Source organism: Melanerpes formicivorus, unplaced genomic scaffold (genome assembly GCF_026170545.1).
Source record: "Melanerpes formicivorus ecotype bairdi unplaced genomic scaffold, bMelFor1.0.p_v2 SCAF_14, whole genome shotgun sequence".
NCBI classification, from domain to species: Eukaryota; Metazoa; Chordata; class Aves; order Piciformes; family Picidae; genus Melanerpes; species Melanerpes formicivorus.
This window is the reverse complement of record NW_027142366.1, coordinates 3,027,394-3,047,275: the sequence shown is the minus strand read 5'-3', so window position 1 is coordinate 3,047,275 and position 19,882 is coordinate 3,027,394. Positions and strand designations below refer to the sequence as shown.

At 46.7% G+C, this 19,882-nt stretch overlaps 1 protein-coding gene across 5 annotated transcripts in view; it reads right to left on the bottom strand.

Moving 5' to 3' along the window:
- SMURF1 (SMAD specific E3 ubiquitin protein ligase 1) overlaps window positions 1–19,882 on the bottom strand; it is a 64,746-nt gene that overhangs the window by 5,394 nt on the left and 39,470 nt on the right. For 3 of the 5 annotated variants that reach the window (XM_068146612.1, XM_068146610.1, XM_068146611.1), the window contains exons 3-16: window positions 19,432–19,540; window positions 17,994–18,127; window positions 17,792–17,857; window positions 16,620–16,695; window positions 15,678–15,931; window positions 12,875–12,959; window positions 10,299–10,445; window positions 8,197–8,401; window positions 7,846–7,949; window positions 5,178–5,292; window positions 4,044–4,222; window positions 3,109–3,246; window positions 2,606–2,726; window positions 387–588 (exon numbers count right to left, since the gene is read on the bottom strand). In XM_068146612.1, the coding sequence (XP_068002713.1) occupies window positions 387–588; window positions 2,606–2,726; window positions 3,109–3,246; window positions 4,044–4,222; window positions 5,178–5,292; window positions 7,846–7,949; window positions 8,197–8,401; window positions 10,299–10,445; window positions 12,875–12,959; window positions 15,678–15,931; window positions 16,620–16,695; window positions 17,792–17,857; window positions 17,994–18,127; window positions 19,432–19,540 (1,935 nt within the window). The remainder of the gene's footprint in view (window positions 1–386; window positions 589–2,605; window positions 2,727–3,108; window positions 3,247–4,043; window positions 4,223–5,177; window positions 5,293–7,845; window positions 7,950–8,196; window positions 8,402–10,298; window positions 10,446–12,874; window positions 12,960–15,677; window positions 15,932–16,619; window positions 16,696–17,791; window positions 17,858–17,993; window positions 18,128–19,431; window positions 19,541–19,882) is intronic. The other 2 variants (XM_068146613.1, XM_068146614.1) reach the window with 1 other exon arrangement.

Sequence of the window (19,882 nt, the reverse complement as noted above, 5' to 3'; positions counted from 1 at the left end):
TTGAAAGTCCAGTCTCTCACTGCCAACCGCTGAAGGGAATACAATTCTCCTGTGAAAAAGTTGTCTGGTCAGCTCTGTAATCGTGTGTGTGCTTGCATGCAGTCACTATCAGCCCCCAGAGTTGTGGGAGACTGATAAGCTACTACTGACAGCAGTCAAAGCACTACACCACGACAGACTCCCCAGCCTCTCCCACTATCAGCCAGGGCTGAAGTGGTCACCACCAGCAGAGCTGCTGACAAACGTAAAACTGCTCTTGGGATCTGAAGCCTGCAAGTGCTTGAGTTATCCAGCAACAGGCTGGCACTTTACAAGGGGCCAGTAAACACCCACACCATTTTTATCTTTCTCCCACCCAGGATTAACTTGGCCTCCACATCAGTCACCTTGTAAAGCCTTGAAACCTTGAAGTGGGACACGCGTCGAACCCGTCACAAACTGCAGCAGCCTTGCCCTTCTTTCTTCATCAAACGTTTCCACTGCTTGCCAGAACCACTTCACAATATTGCTATCTGCCATGCAGTGCTTTAGACGTGTGTTTGACTTCCAGTCGTTCAGGTCTATCTTATCCAGGCCTCCTATGATTAGCTGTTAAGGGATTAGGAAATGCTTTAGCACCGGGAGGCAGCTGAGGTTTGCAGCTCGGGAAACACACATCCACCTAGCATTCTGTACGTGCTGCAGCCACCTTTTCCCTGCAAGGTAATGCTCCAACCCAGGCAGTAAATCTCCCCAGTTTGACTGCAATAAAAGTGAGGCCAAGTAGTACCCTCACCAGAACTTGAGTTTTCAGAAGGAACTAGTCAGAAGCCCATTCGAGCCCTGCTTTGGTAAGTCTCTGCTACCTGACATGCACAGCATGTCTTTATCAGGGTCCAGCACAGACTTGGAAGACAAGCCAGCTACTGCCCAACAAAACATCACTGTCCTCACACAGGTTTGCTCTCAAGGTGCCAATACCAACTACAACAAAGCCCTGCTCTCTTTCTAGATTCACAGAATGGTTTGGCTTGGAAGAGATCATCTTGTTCCAACCCCCTTCCAAGGGCAAGGTCACCTCCCACTGGACAGGCTGCTCGAGGGCCTGTCCAATCTGACTTTGAAGGCCTCCAGCCAAAGGGCATCCACAACCTCCCTGGACAACCTGTTCACAGTCTCAAGATGCACCAGGAGAGGTTTAGGCTGGATGTTAGGAAGAAGTTCTTCATAGAAAGAGAGATTGGCCATTGGAATGTGCTGCCCAGGGAGGTGGTGGAGTCACCATCCCTGGAGGTGTTTAGGAGGAGACTTGATGGGGAGCTTGGTGCCATGGTTTAGTCGATTAGATGGTGTTGGGTGATAGGATGCACTTGAAGATCTCAAAGGTCTCTTCCAACCTGGTCTGTTCTGTTCTATTTTAGTGTCTCCCCACCCTCACTGTAAAGAACTTCTTCCTAATCTCCAGTCTAAATCTACCCTCTTCTAGCTTCAATCCATTGCCCTTCGTCCCATCACTACAAGCCCTTCTAAAATGTCCTTCCCCCAAGAGAGACTTTTACATCCTACTTGGGTTGTTCCACAACAAACTAGAGAAACTTCTCATCTGTTTCCTGATGTCCTTTGTGAGAGGCTCTGACACAGACCTGACACATTCCTTCAATCTCTTTCCCAGATGACTCTGGGTTGCAAAACACTGTAAAAGGAAGCCACCACTGACCACGAATCTCACCACCGCCCTCAGTGACAACAAATCAAGGGCAGAGAGAAAAGCTTCATCCCTAAAAATAGGTGTCACAGTCTAAGCTTCCAACAGTTTCTCAGATTGAAGATCACATTTCTGAGAGCCACCATTTGGCAGCTGCCTGTTTTGTGCCACCAAGGCAGCACCCACTTCCAGTCATGGCCGTTCCTAGGGCAGTTGTGTCTGCTCTGACGCAGACGGCACCGAAGCACTGAATGGATTTTTTCATCTGCCTTTTCAGGCAGCTAGCAAATGGAATGCAGTAACTTGATGGGATTAATCAGCATGCACGAAGGGCTAGCACAAAGCTAGTGCTTCCAGCATCACACATGATGTTCCACAGGTTGCCTTCTTTTATTTAGAAGAAACAAAAGGCTAAAACAAGAGGGGGAAATTGCTCTAAGAGGAATCATTTGAAGAGGCAGCTTTCTCCACCTCAGGACTGAATGAGAAGGCAGGCAAAGTTCTCTTCTCTGTGCACTACACTTCTATTTCAGTCCCTGTAAACCATCCTCTGTGTGCATATAGAAACAGCCATCTATGAAAACAAGCTCTGAGGTAGACAACACGTTAGGTCTTGCCAACAATTCCTCAGCCCTGCAGCACTCCTCCCTCCCTGCTCGGACCACCTGCTTTGAGCATTAGTTCTTGGTTAGGCAATGTGGTGTATTTGCCTTTCTCTGGTTAAACAGCCCTCTTCAATCATCTTAACCCAAAGAATGTCTAGATCAACCAAAAAAGGGTTTGGTTAAACAAATCCACAGCTTTCTGGGACGTAGACTGGAACAAGATGTGTGAGGTTTGGTTTGGTTTTGAGAAGATCAGCGCTGGATCACGGATCAAACACAGGACAAAACAATAACTCCACGTGGATAAAACACGTACCTCAAGTTCCTTCTGGTCAAAAGGCTTAAGGAGATGTTGAGGAATGAGTTCATTAAAGCCTTTCTGCAGAGCCAGGAACTGTGCCTCTATTCCTCTCATAAACCGCCAGTTTACGTACAACCTGGGGGGAAAAAACAGCGCCAGGGATGATGAGCTGACAGGGGTGGGCTTCTACAGCCCAGCTGGAAAATGCTCACTCCTACAGAGGAGCTTGCTTTAAAACACACATTCTGTATTATCAAAGCAGTGCTTAGCAGCTCCTTTTCTCATCAACAATTAAACATTGCACCATCACCAGAAGAACCAAAGTACAATTCACAGCTTTGTCCTCCCGGCTCTTACAATAGTGCATTGTGTGAAAACACTCCTGGCATGCCCAGCTCCAGTATTTCCTCCCCAAATACTTATTCCATTAGTCTCACCATTAAAAAGCAAATAAAACTCATCTGTTTACTACCTCCTCTCCCCTGCCTTTGCAGGAAATCATTTTAATTCTGCAATACCTGACGTATTCTTTCTTGTTCTCCTCTGTCACTGGAATATTCCTGCCGTTCGGTTTGAGCTCGTGCTGCAGAATCCTCCCAAAAGCATTGTGCTCCACACAGAATGTATGGTCCAGAACTGGGGTGATATCGTTCTCTCTGGCAATGGAAAGACAGAGGGCAAATCCAGCACTGTTGATTTTTGGGTGGCTCTCAGCTGTGAGGTTGGCAGTTTGAGCACTTAGTAAGCTCTCAGTAACCACTCAGCTGCCTTCCGCTAGAGGAATATTACCACAGTCCCCAACTCCACATGCACTTAGCTACACAGAAAGAGCCTGGCCAGATGTGGATCATCCATCTAGTTCTACAGGTTCTCAGGATAATGGCTAAAACTCTCTGTACACAGCAATATCTGATGTGGATGTGCAGCAATTATCTGATCTACTGTCACGGGTGGCAGTGAAGGTGGAAGGGATTCACATGCAGTGAACTTCAACACCACCAGTGAACTGCAACACAAAACACCACGTGGGAGAAATGGAGGCAATGCAGAGCTGGAGAGTTCCAAAGTTGCACTGGATGTTGGGTTTTTGTTCTAAGCTGTAAGCATGCAGAAGCCCAAATTATTTCCATTTAAATCCAAGTTGGTTTTCTTTGGAACAAGGCTGCATGTCCCCTCAGAACTGTCCTGGCTTTGGATTTTGACAGGGAGATATTCTACCATACCCATGCAAGGTTTCATGAGCTAATTAAAACCTACTTTGCTGCAAGATGAGTCTGCAATGAGACCTTTTCCTCAATGATTTGCATCTTTTTGACACAAACCCAGTAGTTTAACAGCTTGCACAGATCTCCACCACTGCAAGGTTTTTGAAGACATTTTCTGTAAAGCTTCCTCTCACCACTGCCAACAAGCTCTACCCCACCTTCTCTACAGTGAGAACATTGGTACTTACAAGATCCAGACTAAACTTTTGTGTAATTCTGGGTCAACAGATTCCAGATCAGAGAGCTGAATGGGCTTCCCCAGAAGCTGTTTGTAAAAGGGAACTGTGAAGCCCCCATTGATATAGTGTCCATGGAACACAGCCAAACCCATTATCCGACCAACAAAATGGAAATAAGACAAATGGTCCTGCAGGGAGAGAGGATTCAAAGTCAGGCAGTGGGAAGACACTGACATCTTGTGGTTCTGTCTGCACCATCAGTGTGTCTGCAGTGCAAATCCACAACCCTCTGGGCACGAGGAGCCACCATTTGTCCTCATAACCCAGACCAGAAGCTTTTAAGGATTAAAAGCCTCAAACAAGTCTCTGTGCATTACCTGACTAATAAACTGGACACAAGGCCTCTAGGCCTCTCAAAGGGCAAAGTTTAGAAACAGAAAATCCCCACAAACACCCCAGAATCCAAGAAGGTAAAACAGCTTCAAACAAATGAGTTGATCATCTGTTTAATCATCCAAATCTCTTTTGCTCCTGAGCAATCAGGCCATGCACGTGACTCCTTCATGGCTTTCATGTTGCTTATAAGCTGACTTGAAAACTGAGGCTGGTTGGGATTCCTCCAGTCTCCCTCCCCCCCATCTCACAGAGCAAATGTCAGGCAATGCCATGTCAGGAAACATTCCCCTGTACTAAGACAGAACTGCTGCTCCTCCAGGGTCTGCATCGACACAAATCCTCCTGTAAGGAGGAAAAAAGGCAAGCACAGCAGCTCACTGAGCAAGGGCAAGCAAAGGCACAGCAGCCCTACAGCCAGGGGGTGACACTGCTTGGAACACTGTCCACACAGCCACCTGCATCCACCCTGAAGATGGATCTCACCTATGTGTATCTGCTCAGAATCACCCTGCATCCCAATCAGTACTGAGGAGCCTCAAAGAAATCAGATGGTGCTTGAAGGTTATCTCCTCTGTCATGTTTTTAATTTCCTCACAAACCCCCCTCTGCTTCACAGTAAAAGACTCATCATAACCTCCTTCTGCTTTACCCTTCAGCTTACACACTTGCCATGGAAGAGCAGCTGCAACAAAAGACTGCAGGGCACATCTATTAAAGTAGGTAAGCCCCTCAGAAGTTAATACTCACAGGATTGATAGAAGAGTCTGGATTGATTTGCAGCATGTAAATATTATCTGTGGAGTACTGGAAGAGCCCATAATAGGGATTCAACATTTCATGGCACAGCAAGTACAACCATTCTCTGCCCAAAGAGAACAAAAACAAACATAAAAACCAATCATATTTCGGTGCAACTTCCACTGAAGTTTCAGGCAAGACAAGCCCTGTGAAGCAGCACTTATGAAGTGCTCATTGGAAAATCAGATCACCTCGTATCAGCCTCCAGTTCAGACCAAAAGGCATGCTTAAAATAAACATCCACACAGTGTCTTACACCACTCACAGACAGATTTGGCTTAGTTTGGAAGGACTTAAGGGATTCACATCCCAATGCCATCAACAAACTAAGCCTGAACAAGATCCACTTCCAAATTAATCTGGAGCACTGTGTCCAGTTCTGGAGCCCCTAGGACAGGGAGGATCTGGAGGTGGTGACAGGCTGGACTCGATCTTTGAGGTCTCTTCCAACCTTAGTGATACTGTGCTGGAACATCTCCAGAGAAGGGCCAGGAGGATGAGCAGAGGGCTGGAGCTGCTCTGCTATGAGGACAGATTGAGGGAGTTGGAGCTGTTCAGCCTGGAGAAGAGAAGGCTCTGAGGAGACCTTATTGTGGCCTTCCAGTTTCTCAAGGGGGCTACAAGAAAGCTGGGGAGGGACTTTTGAGGGTGTCAGGGAGTGATAGGACTGGGGGGAATGGAAAAAAACCTAGAAATGGGGAGATTCAGATTGGATGTGAGGAAGAAATTCTTCCTCATGAGGGTGGTGAGAGACTGGCACAGGTTGCCCAGGGAGGTGGTGGAAGCCTCATGCCTGGAGGTTTCTGCAGCCAGGCTGGATGTGGCTGTGAGCAACCTGCTGTAGTGTGAGGTGTCCCTGCCCATGGCAGGGAACTAGATGATCCTCCCAACCCTGGCAATTCCAGGATTCTATGGCTTTGTAGGGAGTTCAGGTTTTTGGAGACTCAGGGCCCTGCTCCTCTGCAATCTGTGCAGCATAAAGAGATAGTTTTTAGAAGTCTGTGGTTTAACATCAGCTCAATCCCTGGAGCAAAGCTGGTTTTCCTACAAGTGCTGGGTGACTAAAGAATCTCTGTGCCTTCAGAGATTAGGTGGTGTTAGGTAAATTCTCTTACCAGGACCTGAATGGAACTGAAGCTATTTCTGACCTCCCAACTCACCACTGACAAATAGCTCTTTATTATTAAATTTGGACTCATCCCAAGCCCAAAATATTCTGAGAGAACAATCAACCTCAGTGCTCAGAAGTGGAGTCTTCCTGATCTGAAAGAGCCCGTTGAAGCAAATGGGCAATTACAAAAGCCATCAGGGCAACAGGATGTCAACAGTAGGGACACTCAGGGTTGCCTCGGGTAAGGCAGCTCAGAATGTTCCAGCTTCTTTCCTTTGTCCAGTGATGGGTTGCTGAAAGACACCCAAGTGGGTGATGCAGCCTTTGTGGATTTGAGAGGTTTCTCAGCGAATTTACACAAAGCATCTGAGCCACTGCAAACACTGAGCACGATGCTACAGTCGGCTCCAGAACTTCAGGTCCAGTGCCACCCACAGGGCATCATTAAGACAGAGGCAAGTCTTCTCTAAAATTTTAGGCTTTAGTGAGGATTAATTCGTCTCCACTCCTGCTCCAGCAGATAAAAGGACTCTCCCGAAGGTGTCTGAGATGCAGCAAGGAGGAACACCTATTGTCTTGCAAGCCACTCGCTGGGAAGCAGACAGATATATTTAGCAAAATGCTCCCTGCCAGCTGGATTTTACTTCACAGCCTATATCCCTCTTGAAAGATCTCTTTGACCTGATCACACTTTCACTTATGCAACTGGAGCCTGTTGCTGGGATCAGCACTTTCTCCAATATCAGCAGCCTACTCTGAACAAGTCTTTTACACTCACTGGGTAACACTGATAGGAACAGAGTACATATGCAGAGGAAGGGAAACAAACACCTCAGTCAGGTGTTAATTCCAAATGCTCCTAAACACAAGTTGTACTCTCTCCTATGAGGAAAGGCTGGGAGCCCTGGGGCTGTTTAGTCTTGAGAAGAGAAGGCTGAGAGGGGATCTGATCAACATCTAGAAATCCCTGAGGGGTGCATGTCACGATGAAGGTGCCAGGCGCTCTTCAGCGGTGCCCAGTGATAGCACAAGAACAACAGTGCCAGCTAGAACACAAGGAGACATTTCTTTACAGTGAGGCTGATGGAGCCCTGGAGCAGGCTGCCCAGAGAGGCTGTGGAGTCTCCTCTGGAGACTTTCCAAACCCACCCAGATGCGTTCCTGTGTGGCCCTGCTCTAAGCGATCCTGCGCGGCCCTGCCGTAAGCGATCCTGCTTGGGCAGGGGGAGTTCGACTCAATGATCTCTGGAGGTCCCTTCCAACCCCTAACATTGTGTGAGCCTCTCATTCTGTGATTTAACATGAGAGAAGGCTGTGGGGCAGCTGTAAATCACATGCTTCCACTTTCCAATCTACCACGACATGAAGAGTAAAGCTACAACTGCTACCCATAAACCAGATCACAGCTTACACAGACCATTGACTGTGAATCTGAAAGGCAATGGGATCAGCCCCAGGTCACTGTAAGGATGGTGTCACAGTTCAACAGTGTCAGACAAACCTTACCTTGCTACTCCTCCATAATCCAGGCCTTCCTCCCCTCGAAATTTCACCATGAGCCTCTTTTTCAAGTCCTTTGGTCTCATCTTCATGATCTGGCGGTAGGATTCCTATGAGGGGGTGGATTTTGTACCATTAGCTACTTTATTCCCTTCCTACAGCTGTCTACTCAGGTGCATTTAAGTAACCCAGATTATCACTCAGCTGCAGAAAACATTGCTCTGTTGAAAGGCTGCTGTGAAGCAAACTGCAGTGACAAGCCTGCAGCGCTGGGTGGCATTCACTGCCTCTCTCGGAAGCAGCGACAAAGCCCCGAGTAAACAAAGCTGATGGGAGCAGTAAAAGCCAACCAAGTACCTCAAATATTTCCTCTCTGGATACTTCAATGCGACAGTGGCCAGCCTGTGGCTGCTGAAGAGAGAGCTCATGTCTAAGAACTTTCAACTTTTGTACCAAGTCTCTTTCATATCTCTGTGCAGGCAGCTCCTCACCATCCTCTAGTGATCCCTCGTTTGGAGCTGGCAGAGGCTGCTGGCTGGGCTCTTTCAGCTGGCATTGATGGCTTTGAAAACAAACAAACAAAAGCAAGATATTTATTCTAGAGGCACAGGCAGTTGGGACTATTCAGTCTGGAGAAGAGAAGGCTCCAAGGAGACCTAATTGTGGCCTTCCAGGATCTGAAGTGGGCTATAAGAAAGCTGGGGAGGGACTTTTGAGGGTGTCAGGGAGTGATAGGACTGGGGGAATGGAAAAAAAAAATAGAACTGGGGAGATTCAGATTGGATGTTAGGAAGAAGTTCTTCCCCATGAGGGTGGTGAGAGACTGGCATAGGTTGCCCAGGGAGGTGGTGGAAGCCTCATCCCTGGAGGTGTTGAAGGCCAGGCTGGATGTAGCTCTAAGCAACCTGCTCTAGTGTGAGGGGTCCTTTCCCATGGCAGGAGGGATGGAACTGGATGATCCTTGAGGTCCCTTCCAACCCTAACATTCTATGATTCCATTTAAAAACAATGATAAAAGGACTGACTGAGCTTCTCTAAGAGGAACCTGAAAACACATTCAGGTGAGTAACTTCTCCAGCATCATTTCCCAGTGCTCAGGGATATAACAAGAGGACACAGTCTCAAGCTGCACCAGGGGAAGTTTAGGCTGGAGGTGAGAAGAAAGTTCTTCACTGAGAGAGTTGTTAGCCATTGTAATGTGCTGCCCAGGGAGGTGGTGGAGTCACCATCCCTGGAGGTGTTCAAGAGGGGATTGGACATGACACTTGGTGCCATAGTTTAGTCATGAGGTCTGTGGTGACAGGGTGGACTTAAGTATCTTTGAGGTCTCTTCCAACCTTGGTGATTCTGTGACAAGGAGTACAGCTATTTACAACAAATAATGTCAGTATTTTCCAGCTCAGTTTTTATGTGCATTGGGGCAGGCTGGGGAGCACCACCACTGAAAGCTGACTGAGCAGTGATGAAAAAGTTTGTGGGGTAATTCTTTCCATGTGAAGACAACTTTAAAGAGTGCAACCCAAAGAGAGGTGTCTAAAGGAGCAACAGCTTTATAAATGGAATTAGCTAACAACTGCTATGAACTTTACTCCAGCTTCATGCAATATATGGCTGGAGATTCTTGGCACAGTACAAGACTGCATGGGTAGCTGTTAAAAAGCCCCAGATGTACGTGTGCCAAATAGCTGCAGCGTCACACATTCAACCATCCTTATCCATCAGGCCTTTATTTGGGTTGTGGAGCAAGTATGTTTTAGATAGAGAGATTCTCCAGCTGGCTCCAAGCACACACAACTCAGATCAAGGAAAAAGTTTGATCTTGGGAACAAGCAGCACTGCCAGGCTGCTTCCAGGGTCACTTCTGTAGCAGTTCAGCTGCCTTTGCACGATGCAGAGCTTGAGCTTATTAAAATCCTGCTAAACCCAAACTGGCTGTGCACAGCACCAGGCCACCAGACTCCAGCTGGCTTTGTGCTCCTTTTATCCGGAGCTCAAGGGAGCATGAAGCAAGTTCAGGTCTAGTGTAGCTAGCAGAGAGCTAGAAATGCTAATCCAGGTAGGCCTGGGCTGACTGCTGTGGGGCTGCCTGGCAGACCCTCCGCCCCACACCCCAGCATTCCCAGAACTGCCTATTTGCTCCGGCACAGCTCAGGGCAGTTTTATCAAACCAGCTTAGATTAGTGTTGTGCTGAAATAAGCAAGACCTCCCTTAAACTTGAGGCCTGCAAAGCATAGTCTAAACATTTTGGAAGGGTGTCTGCAAAAAGCTTTGTTAAAACTAGCACTGAGAATCAATGCTGAGACCTTGACTGGGGCACTGGTTCCATCTGTTCCCCAATACTGTGATCATGCAGCTCTTCAGCCCCTCGTGACTCCCAGACTGGAGTTAACACTGGACAAAAATAAGAGGTTTAAGGCTCCAAAGTTGACATGACTTATTTATCTGGCAAGGTTCTTACTTCATGATGTGATGTAGTCGTGGATCTGTGAATTGTGTGGTTCTGTTGTTGTGGTCTACAAAATAGATTCTTCCCGACACTGTACTTCTGACCTCCCAGCCTGGAGGCAAAGGTCCCAGCTCATCACAATTCACACTGTTAAGGTCTCTAAGGAGCAAAGCAAACAAAATGTTAAAGCACTTTGGAAGTGAAGATGAAACCAATTTACATTCAGGAGAGGGGAAGAATGAATTTGGTGCTGATTGATTCTGGGCTATGAAAGCCTCGGGACGGACAGAAGAGTTATTTTAAAGCTGTCGCCTTAGAATCCTCAATCTAAGCACTGCAACTCCCTGTGCTTGCATGGGAGACAGGAAGGTAAATCAGCAAAACACCTTCTGTCTTTGAAAGGCTTTGAAAGCAATAAACCCATGGAGCTTAACAAGAACTTTAGGATCATTGATCATTTAAGTGATGACAGGGCTTCTGAGAGCTGGAAAAGGAGGATGAGACATTTCTTTCCTATCACAGACAACTTCCCCCTAACCCTAATGTGATCCATGTGCAGAAAACCAAACAATTAACCAAAGGCCTCTGCACAAAGCATTGTCTCCAAGCAATCAATAAGAGGCTAAGGCAGACAAATGCTAAGATCTCACACAGACACACACAGAGAAAGTGTAAAATCATGTCTTTAATTAGACAAGGTTAGAAGCCTGCCTGTTTGACTGATAAATCACTGAGAGGAAGGCTTTACTAACACATTCACTCCTTTCATCCTAGATATTATTTGATATATATATATATATATATTCTATGATAGTTCAGGTGTCATTCTAAGTGCTGCTAAAGGTAGACACTCATTTTCAGGCAGTGTGAGAATTCACTCTGGAGAATGCATTTACACCTAGAAACCTCAAAACACTTCAGGTCCCAGCCACCTACTAGAGGAAAACACTACAAGCTGCAAGAAAAGGAAGGAGGGAAACCTGCAAATTCTTTTTAGACTGAAAAGCTATTGTTAAGTATTCTCTAGGCAGCTGGTGTGGATTTACCCAGCATCCAGGGTTGAAGACATCACTCTGCCAAAATCTAACCACCAGTACAAAGGAGTAGACTGAGAGGCTTTAGAAAGGTAGAAGCACTTTGTACACCAAAGGCTTCATTAGTGTCACCCTGAGTACAAGCCAGCAGGGGATACACAGGAAGACAGACAGACAGACGAGCCTTTGTTAGGCTCCTTAAAGGAGATTATGGTTGTAACCATTTGTTTCAATCAGCTGTGCATCTGAAAGTACCAAGCAGATCTGATTACAGCAAGTTCCAACCTACATCTGTGCTGAACACCGAGGTTAGGGTTAGCTGGTGGCACGAAAGCCATCTTCAGCTGCCATTAAGAGGGACCTGTGACTCACAAGATACTGCTGTGTCCACTCACACTGCTGGTCCTGAACACCCATCTCTTAAAGATTTTTTTGTTTGAGAGAAGAAACAATATCAGTTCTTAGGCAGATCAGCATCACTTGAAGAAGAGTCAAGGCTTTGGGCAGAGAAGCCTGACAGGAGTGACACGAAGAATGAGCACTGTCATTTCGTCTTCCAACGATAGCAGCTAATCTAACATCAGTTATTTTCCCCCTCTCAGCTTTATTTTTCATATCCTTCCAGATCCTGTGCTTTTATCAACACTTCTGCCTACACTACATTATATCCCTTTTCTAATATCCTGTGTCACATTCATGTATTATCCAGCAGCTGATGGAGCTACAAACTTTATGCTTCCCTCTTGAATCTGGCGTGCAGGTGGTCCAGCCAAGCGGGCCAGAGATCCTCCAGGAAGAGAGCCAGACCACAAAGACCTGGATTAACTGCAGGTTAAGGTTTAAAGAGGCTTTGCTAAATTAATCATGTGGAGGATTCAAGTTTTCTAGCTGCAAGTCATTGGTCTGAAGCATGAAAAAAAAACCACCCCAACACCACTTCAAGTTTAATGACAACTAATCTCTGCTGCAGTTATAGATACACTGGTCTAAAGCATAAAAAGAACAACCCCCAAAGCCACCTCCAGTTTAAAGACAACTAATCTCTGCTCCACTTATACCTGAGTGAGCATGATTAGAGCCAAAGTTAGAAACACAGTACTCAAGAAATGAGGGCTTTAAGAAAGTAACCACTTTTATTCCCCCCACCCCCTTCAGTCTGCAGTCCAAACAGTTTTAAATGTTATAACTAATGAAATATATTTAAGAGTCAGAAGCTTCACCAAAAGCCAAAGTTAAATTGACATCTTTAGGAACAAATCTTCAACTGGGGAATTCCTGAAGGATCAGATTTTTATTCTCCCCCCCCTCTCCCCCCATGATTCACAAGCAGCTAATTCATTCTTTCCCACAGAGCCATCCTTACCTTCTGGTGAAAAGGTAACTAGAAAGATTCAAGTTACTCCTCTGCTTGGAGCTCTCCCTTTAAATTCAGACAGGTAATTTCCTATCTTTTTTTGACTCTGAAAAGATTCTGCTTACTGCCACAGAGACACAACCCCATCCCACCCCCTCCTCCCCCCCTCAAAGAAAATCTGCCTACAGCACTATACATACCTTGGTATCCTAGGGTCATGCCATGTGCTAACTCCAGTCTGTGTGTGCAAAAAATAAACCTGGCCCTGTACCGTTGTCCTTTGCTCTGTGGAAAGGGAAGAAAGATTATCCTTCATTAAAAAGATGGAGGGGAAAAAAATAAGAGAAAAAAAATGAGCCCCCAGAATGATTCAGGTTGCTCAAGCCATTAGCAAATTAGCTTGCTGTCACAGCTAGGAGGAAGCATTTAAGCCTTCTCCCTGATTTCTTGCAGCATGGACTCTTTTGACCTTTACTCCACTCTGCTGAGACCCCACCTGGAGCACTGTGTCCAGTTCTGGAGCCCCTAGGACAGGAAGGATCTGGAGGTGCTGGAAGGTGTCCAGAGAAGGGGCATGAGGATGAGCAGAGGGCTGAAGCACCTCTGCTATGAGGACAGACTGAAGGAGTTGGGGCTGTTCAGTCTGGAGAAGAGAAGGCTCTGAGGAGATCTTATTGTGGCCTTCCAGTATCTGAAGGGGGCCTACAAGAAAGCTGGGGAGGGACTTTTGAGGGTGTCAGGAAGTGATAGGACTGGGGGGGATGGAAAAAAACCACACCTAGATTCAGATTGGATGTCAGGAAGAAGTTCTTCCCCAGGAGGGTACTGATACACTGGCACAGGTTGCCCAGGGTGAGGTGGAAGCGTCATCTCTGGAGGTTTTTAAGGCCAGGCCAGATCTGGCCGTGAGCAACCTGCTGTAGTGTGAGGAGTCCCTGCCCCTGGCAGTGGGGTTGGAACTGGCTGAGCCTTGAGGTCCCTTCCAACCCTGACAGCTCTATGGTTCTCTGACCTTAGATACTGCCTTCAGAAGTTTATTTTGCCTACACACTGCAAGAGCTCTTTTTGAAACTCCCAAATCTGCAGCATGGTTTACTCTGCACTTTTATTTTTAGCTTTTTTGAGGCAACCCCAAGCCCCCAGGCTGCATTTCTTCCCTCCCAGATTTGCTGGGTTCTTTTTCTCCCCCCCCCAACCCCCTTCTGAGTTTTAAATTCTCCCTAATCTTACCCTCCCTAATCTTCTGTACTACCAGCTTCTTTGTTGCTTTCCTATTTTTCCTGAGATCTTTTCTCACATGTGGGCTCAAACCTACACAACATGCCAAGGGGGAAGGAAAAAATAGCAGTACTGCTCCAGTTTGAAGAGCTCTTTACATTCCCTCTCCCTAGATACACAGCCAAGATTAGCAGTGGATTTTCTTCAGCAGCATCATGCCACAACCTCATGTTTAATTTACCAGCAACCCCTCAGTGTATCCTGGCATAGCCAACTGCTAATTAGCCCAACTCCCATCTGCACTGCTCAGTTCCCTTTCCAAAAGGCAGCCCATTAAATGCACGTGGATGCTGCCTGTTCTGACAGGTAAACCACATCTAGGTGGTACAAGAGGGAACATTTTTTTTTCCTCTGAAGTCTCTTCAAAATAACTTCCAATTGCACAGGGTCTGTGTGGCAGTTTTAGGCTGTGCCTAGAAATATTTTCCACAGAGTAGAAAACTGGCAGAATGTAAATAAATTATCATTGGATGCAAAGGAAAAGGAATGACAAGGCTAGAATAGAATAGAATAGACCAGACCAGGTTGGAAAAGACCTCAGAGATCATGGAGTCCAACCTATCACCCAGCACCATCTAATCAGCTAAACCATGGCAGCAAGCACTCCATCCAGCCTCCTCTTATAATCCCATTGGTCTGATATCTAACAAAAAGTTAGTTGTATGAACTAATTCTTACTCTTTTCAGCTTCTTTGCTCTAGCAGATGCTTGCTGGGGCCTCTGCTAGCTTACTGACCTTGGATGTGTTTCTTTGTTGTGGCTAATTACTAACAAGCTACACTCTGCATTCCTCCTCTGTCTTTTCCCTTGTATATAGGGTGGAGGAAGCTGTTGGTAACCCCCTGGGTTTTGTCCAGGGGGTGGTTCTTTTGGTTATCCATTGGAAATACATGAAAATATTGCATATTTTGTACATATTCATTGTGTTCTGTATTTCTAGATTTTAGTGTGCTTGTAAATATAGAATCAGAGAATTGTCAGGGTTGGAAGGGACCTCAAGGCTCAGCCAGTTCCAACCCCCCTGCCATGGACAGGGACACCTCACACTACAGCAGGTTGCTCACAGCCACATCCAGCCTGGCTGCAAACACCTCCAGGGATGAGGCTTCTACCTGTTTCAGTGTCTCACTACCCTCATGGGGAAGAGCTTCTTCCTAACATCCAATCTGAATCTACCCATTTATATTTTCTTCCATTTCCCCCCCAGTCCTATCATTACCTGACACCCTAAAAAGTCCCTCCCCAGCCCACTTCAGATACTGGAAGGCCACAATTAGGTCTCCTCGGAGTTTTCTCTTCTCCAGACTGAACAGCCCCAGCTCCCTCAGTCTGTCCTCACAGCAGAGCAGCTCCAGCCCTCTGCTCATACTCCTGGCCCTTCTCTGGACACCTTCCAGCACCTCCAGATCTTTCCTGTACTGGGGACTCCAGAACGGGACACAGTGCTCCAGGTGGGGTCTCAGCAGAGCAGAGCAGAGGGGGAGAATCACCTCCCTCACCCTGCTGGCTCTGCTTCTCTTTCTGCAGCCCAGGATGTGATTTGCTTTCTGGGCTGCAAGTGCTCACTGCTGGCTCCTGTTGAGCTTCTCATCCAGAAGGGTTTTAGTTAAACAATTCACATGGAACAATGCCTTAGAATGGCTTCTTTTGCTTTCAGCTGAGCTGGTCTGGCAATCTTATTTTGGAGGGCAGTTTCAACCCACCACATTCTGGGAGAACTCTTACCATAGCCTTCTGGTAGGTCAGGCGACTGGTGGCCATGGGGCCTGTTCTGAGGCGTCTGGACGTGGCCTCTGACTTCAGGAGTCCGCAGCCTCTGTGCCTGCAGCCTCTGATCTTGACTTGGAGACTCCACAAAGCGACAGTTCCCTCCCCCAGCAGCCCCTGTAGTGTCTGTGTACGGTGCTGGTTCTTCCATGAAGTAGCTCAGCGGCCTTCCTGGTCCGGAATCTTCATAAACCGTTCTGAGAATGGGGAAACTTCAAGAGTTTCCATCACAGGAGAAGTGAATGCAGAAATAACTCTTTCCTCCCTCTAGCCATTCCTTCAGGCAGTGCAACTTTTACCCCAAGACATGTCCCTTTTTCCTTCATGTTTTTACATTCCAAATTTCTCATGGTAGCAGAATCACAGAATCAATAAGGTTGGAAAAGACCTCAGAGATCAGCAAGTCCAACCTGGCACCCAACACCTCATGGCTACTAAACCATGGCACAGAAGAGAACAGAAGAGAACAGAAGAGAACAGAAGAGAACAGAAGAGAACAGAAGAGAACAGAAGAGAACAGAAGAGAACAGAAGAGAACAGAAGAGAACAGAAGAGAACAGAAGAGAACAGAAGAGAACAGAAGAGAACAGAAGAGAACAGAAGAGAACAGAAGAGAACAGAAGAGAACAGAAGAGAACAGAAGAGAACAGAAGAGAACAGAAGAGGTCAAATACCCTCTTGAACACTTCCCAGTGGTACCAAACCAGATCACATCCTACCTAGTTTAGCTTATTTTCTTCAAGGAAGCATCCAGCTATGACCTCACTACCTGATACATACTCCCAGACAATGCATTAGTCATGCTGATATTAAATATTTCTAAGTGTTAGTTACATCCCCCCCTCCCCACACACAGAGAAACCATTTTTGCTAAGTAAGTGTAAAGAAAGCAATCCTTACCCTTCATTCTCCAAAAGCCCTCTACAGTCTACTACAGAACCTCCTGTGCCTATTCTGTCCCTTGTCTGTAAACTGACTGAAATACAAACAACACAACAAACAAGTTAGTGATGGAAAGAACAACTCTCCCCTGAGGAACACCATAAAAGCCAAACCACCCCCATATACACAGGGTAAAAGAGTCAGGAGAGCAGCATCCTACACATGGGAGCCCACCACTTATCAAATGTCTTTCTGTAACCTTAAAACATTACTGATTTGGGGGGATTTTTCCTACAGAGAGAGGAGAAACCAGAGGCTTCACCCCCTCAAAAATGAAGCTGAGTTCATTTCTGCAAATATCAAACACAGAATAAAAAAGGCAACCAAAAACCCTCCAAAAACCCCCAAACCAACACTCCACAACCCAACCAAATTACAGAATGGTGGAGGTTGGAAGAGACCTCTGGAGACATCTAGTCCAACCCTCCCTGCTTAAAGCAGAGTCACCCAGAGCGGGTTGCCCAGGATCACATCCAGGTGGGTTTGGAATCTCTCCAGAGACGGAGACCGTGTCTCTGGGCAGAGGTTGTGGGCACATGTCAGGTTCTACAGCTGTGTTCCATGAGGCTGTGTTCCATGAAGCTGGAAGAGAAACAGCTCACCGCTAGATGTCATCATTACAGCGAGAATCTGGGGGCTGCCAGCGCTGCTTGCATCCGTGAAAGGCTTGTGCCGGGCAAGCGGCAGGCAGCAAAGGGTGGCAAAATGGGGTAAGTTAGGTGTAAACCTAGCACGGCCCTGGTGAAATCTGGAAACGACTCAAAGGTATTAAAAGCACAATCTGCACAATTCCGTTGGCCAACTCCAGATCTTCTTTTCCACAGAAGGATCTCTGCCTGTCACCCTCGGCCCAAGTGCAGCAGTTGCACAGCAGAGCTGCATCAGAAGCCTTGCCAGAGGCATTCCCTTGCTGAAATGCTGTTTCCTCGCTATCAGCTGAGAGAAACCCAAACTCCTACACACAGCGGGACAATGAAGAACGTTCAGGTCGTGTAATTGAATCCCATTAAAACCAGAAGAAACAGGGCAGACAAGGCAGGGGAGCAACAAGGACTACAGGTTTCTTCTGTCATGCAGCATTTGTTGTTTCCCCCCCAGAAGAGAAAAGTTGCAGCTGAGAGCATTCTTACCCACGATTTGGCCTCGTACAGCATCGGTATCGGTGGGGTTTAGTTTGCATAGATCCAAACGCTGGTCTGTAAAAGGAGAACAAGGAGAAAAGATCAACAAACCACTGGGGTGGGGTGGGTGGGGGGGAATTCTATTCACTACTCAGACAACACCACAAGGCACCAAAGGCTCTTGACGGCCCCAGGTGGGATTTGCTCTTACAGCCAGTATCTTTTAGCCTGCTGATGGCATTGGAGAGGAGTCGGACACACCCCAGGAAGCCAGCTCCCTGTTTCTTGTGGATCTTTTTATGGTTCCAGACACTGATGGTTATGGAATCTGTCTTCCCAACGTAGCTAGAAAAAAAAAAAACACACCACCAGAAGAATAATTTTAGAAGGGGGTGGAAAAAAAATGGAAGGGGAAAAAAAAAATCATTAAAAAAAAATCCATTAAAATCTCTTTTTACTCCACAGAATTAATGCTTTATTTGGCACAAATTCTGATACATTTTACTGCATTGGTCACGCTGCTTTATTGTAAACACAGCAGAGCTTAAGCCTGAAATGGTGTTATTAATGAATTACTGCACTGTGAGTTCACCCAGCATGGGGAAATTGATATTGCTGCCACATGAATTTCACTCCCGACAGCCTCGTTAAAAGCTATTAACAACAAGCTGATTAATGGAACAAAACTTTACCGTTTAGGTTCCTAACAGTCTGAAGAAAAAAAAAGAACAAACCAAACAACAAGAAGTCACTAAGCCAAGGACAAGCTCTTGCAAAAGCTGGGCTGCGCTGCTCCAGCAGGGCTTTGCTCTAAGCACGGTCAGGGGACTGGAGCACATGCCTTATGAGGAGAGGCTGAGGGACCTTGGGGCTTTTTAGTCTGGCAAAGAGAAGACTGAGAGGAGATTTCATAAATGTTTATAAATATCTGAGGGCTGGGGGGGCAGGAGGGAGGGGACACCACCAGGATGAAGCACTGCCCTGTGAGGAAGGGCTGAGAGCCCTGGGGGTGGTTAGTCTGGAGAAGAGAAGGCTGATTGGGGATTTAATAAGTGTTTATAACTATCTGAGGGCTGGGGATCAAGAGGGAGGGGACAGACTCTGTGCTCAGCTGCACCCTGGCATAGGACAAGGGGCAATGGATGTAAATTCCAGCACAAGAGGTTCCACCTCAACATGAGGAGGAACTTCTTCACTGTGAGGGTCACAGAGCACTGGAGCAGGCTGCCCAGAGAGGTTGTGGAGTCTCCTGCTCTGGAGTCTTTCTAGATCCATCTGGATGCATTCCTGTGTGACCTGTGCTGGATTCTATGGCCCTGCTCTGGCAGGGGGGTTAGACTCAATGATCTCCAGAGCTCCCTTCCAACCCCTAGCACCCTGTGAGCCTGTAAGCAGCTGTGCTGTGTGGCTGACACTCAGATATTCCCAAATTCCAGCACCTCCCATCAAAGTACCACAGGCTCCTTTATTAACAGGTCATTTCTTCTTGCAAAAAACCCCCAACACCCCAACCCAGTCCTCCTCAGCAAATGGGACTCTCCCTGCTCACACAGAATGAAGCTGCAGTGCCAACCCTTGCACTCCATTTACAAGATAAATCCCTGGAGTGGGTTTTTTTTCCCCACTTATGACCTTAAGGAACAACTCACAGATCGTAATGCTGGTTCCATTTGGGGTCCAATGTGTTCTTCACAGTGTCAGTGGAATGGCACTGACCTGACCCATCAACAACTATTTTTGCAAAGGGGTCAGGAAGTCCTGTGGAAGGCAAAAAGTGCTGTTAAAGACAGGGCTTCTTGTTCTCCTTCTTCCAAGAGAATGCTAGCGTGAGCTTCTGCTTCCTCCACCCTCCCCCAAGAAAGGAAAATGAGCCTGAATTTATAAATAAAATTATCCATGATCCTAAACCCATTACCCTGAATTGATAAACAAAATTATCCATTATCCTAAAACTGTTTTACTTAGGCCAAAAGTAGAGAGCTCAGCTCCCCGTTAGGTAACATACTTCTGTGGTGCAGATCAATAGCTGCCAGAAACTGTGAGAGGTCTGAGCAAACAAAAGGTTAAACATGCTCAATGCAAGAGTGGAAACACAGGTAT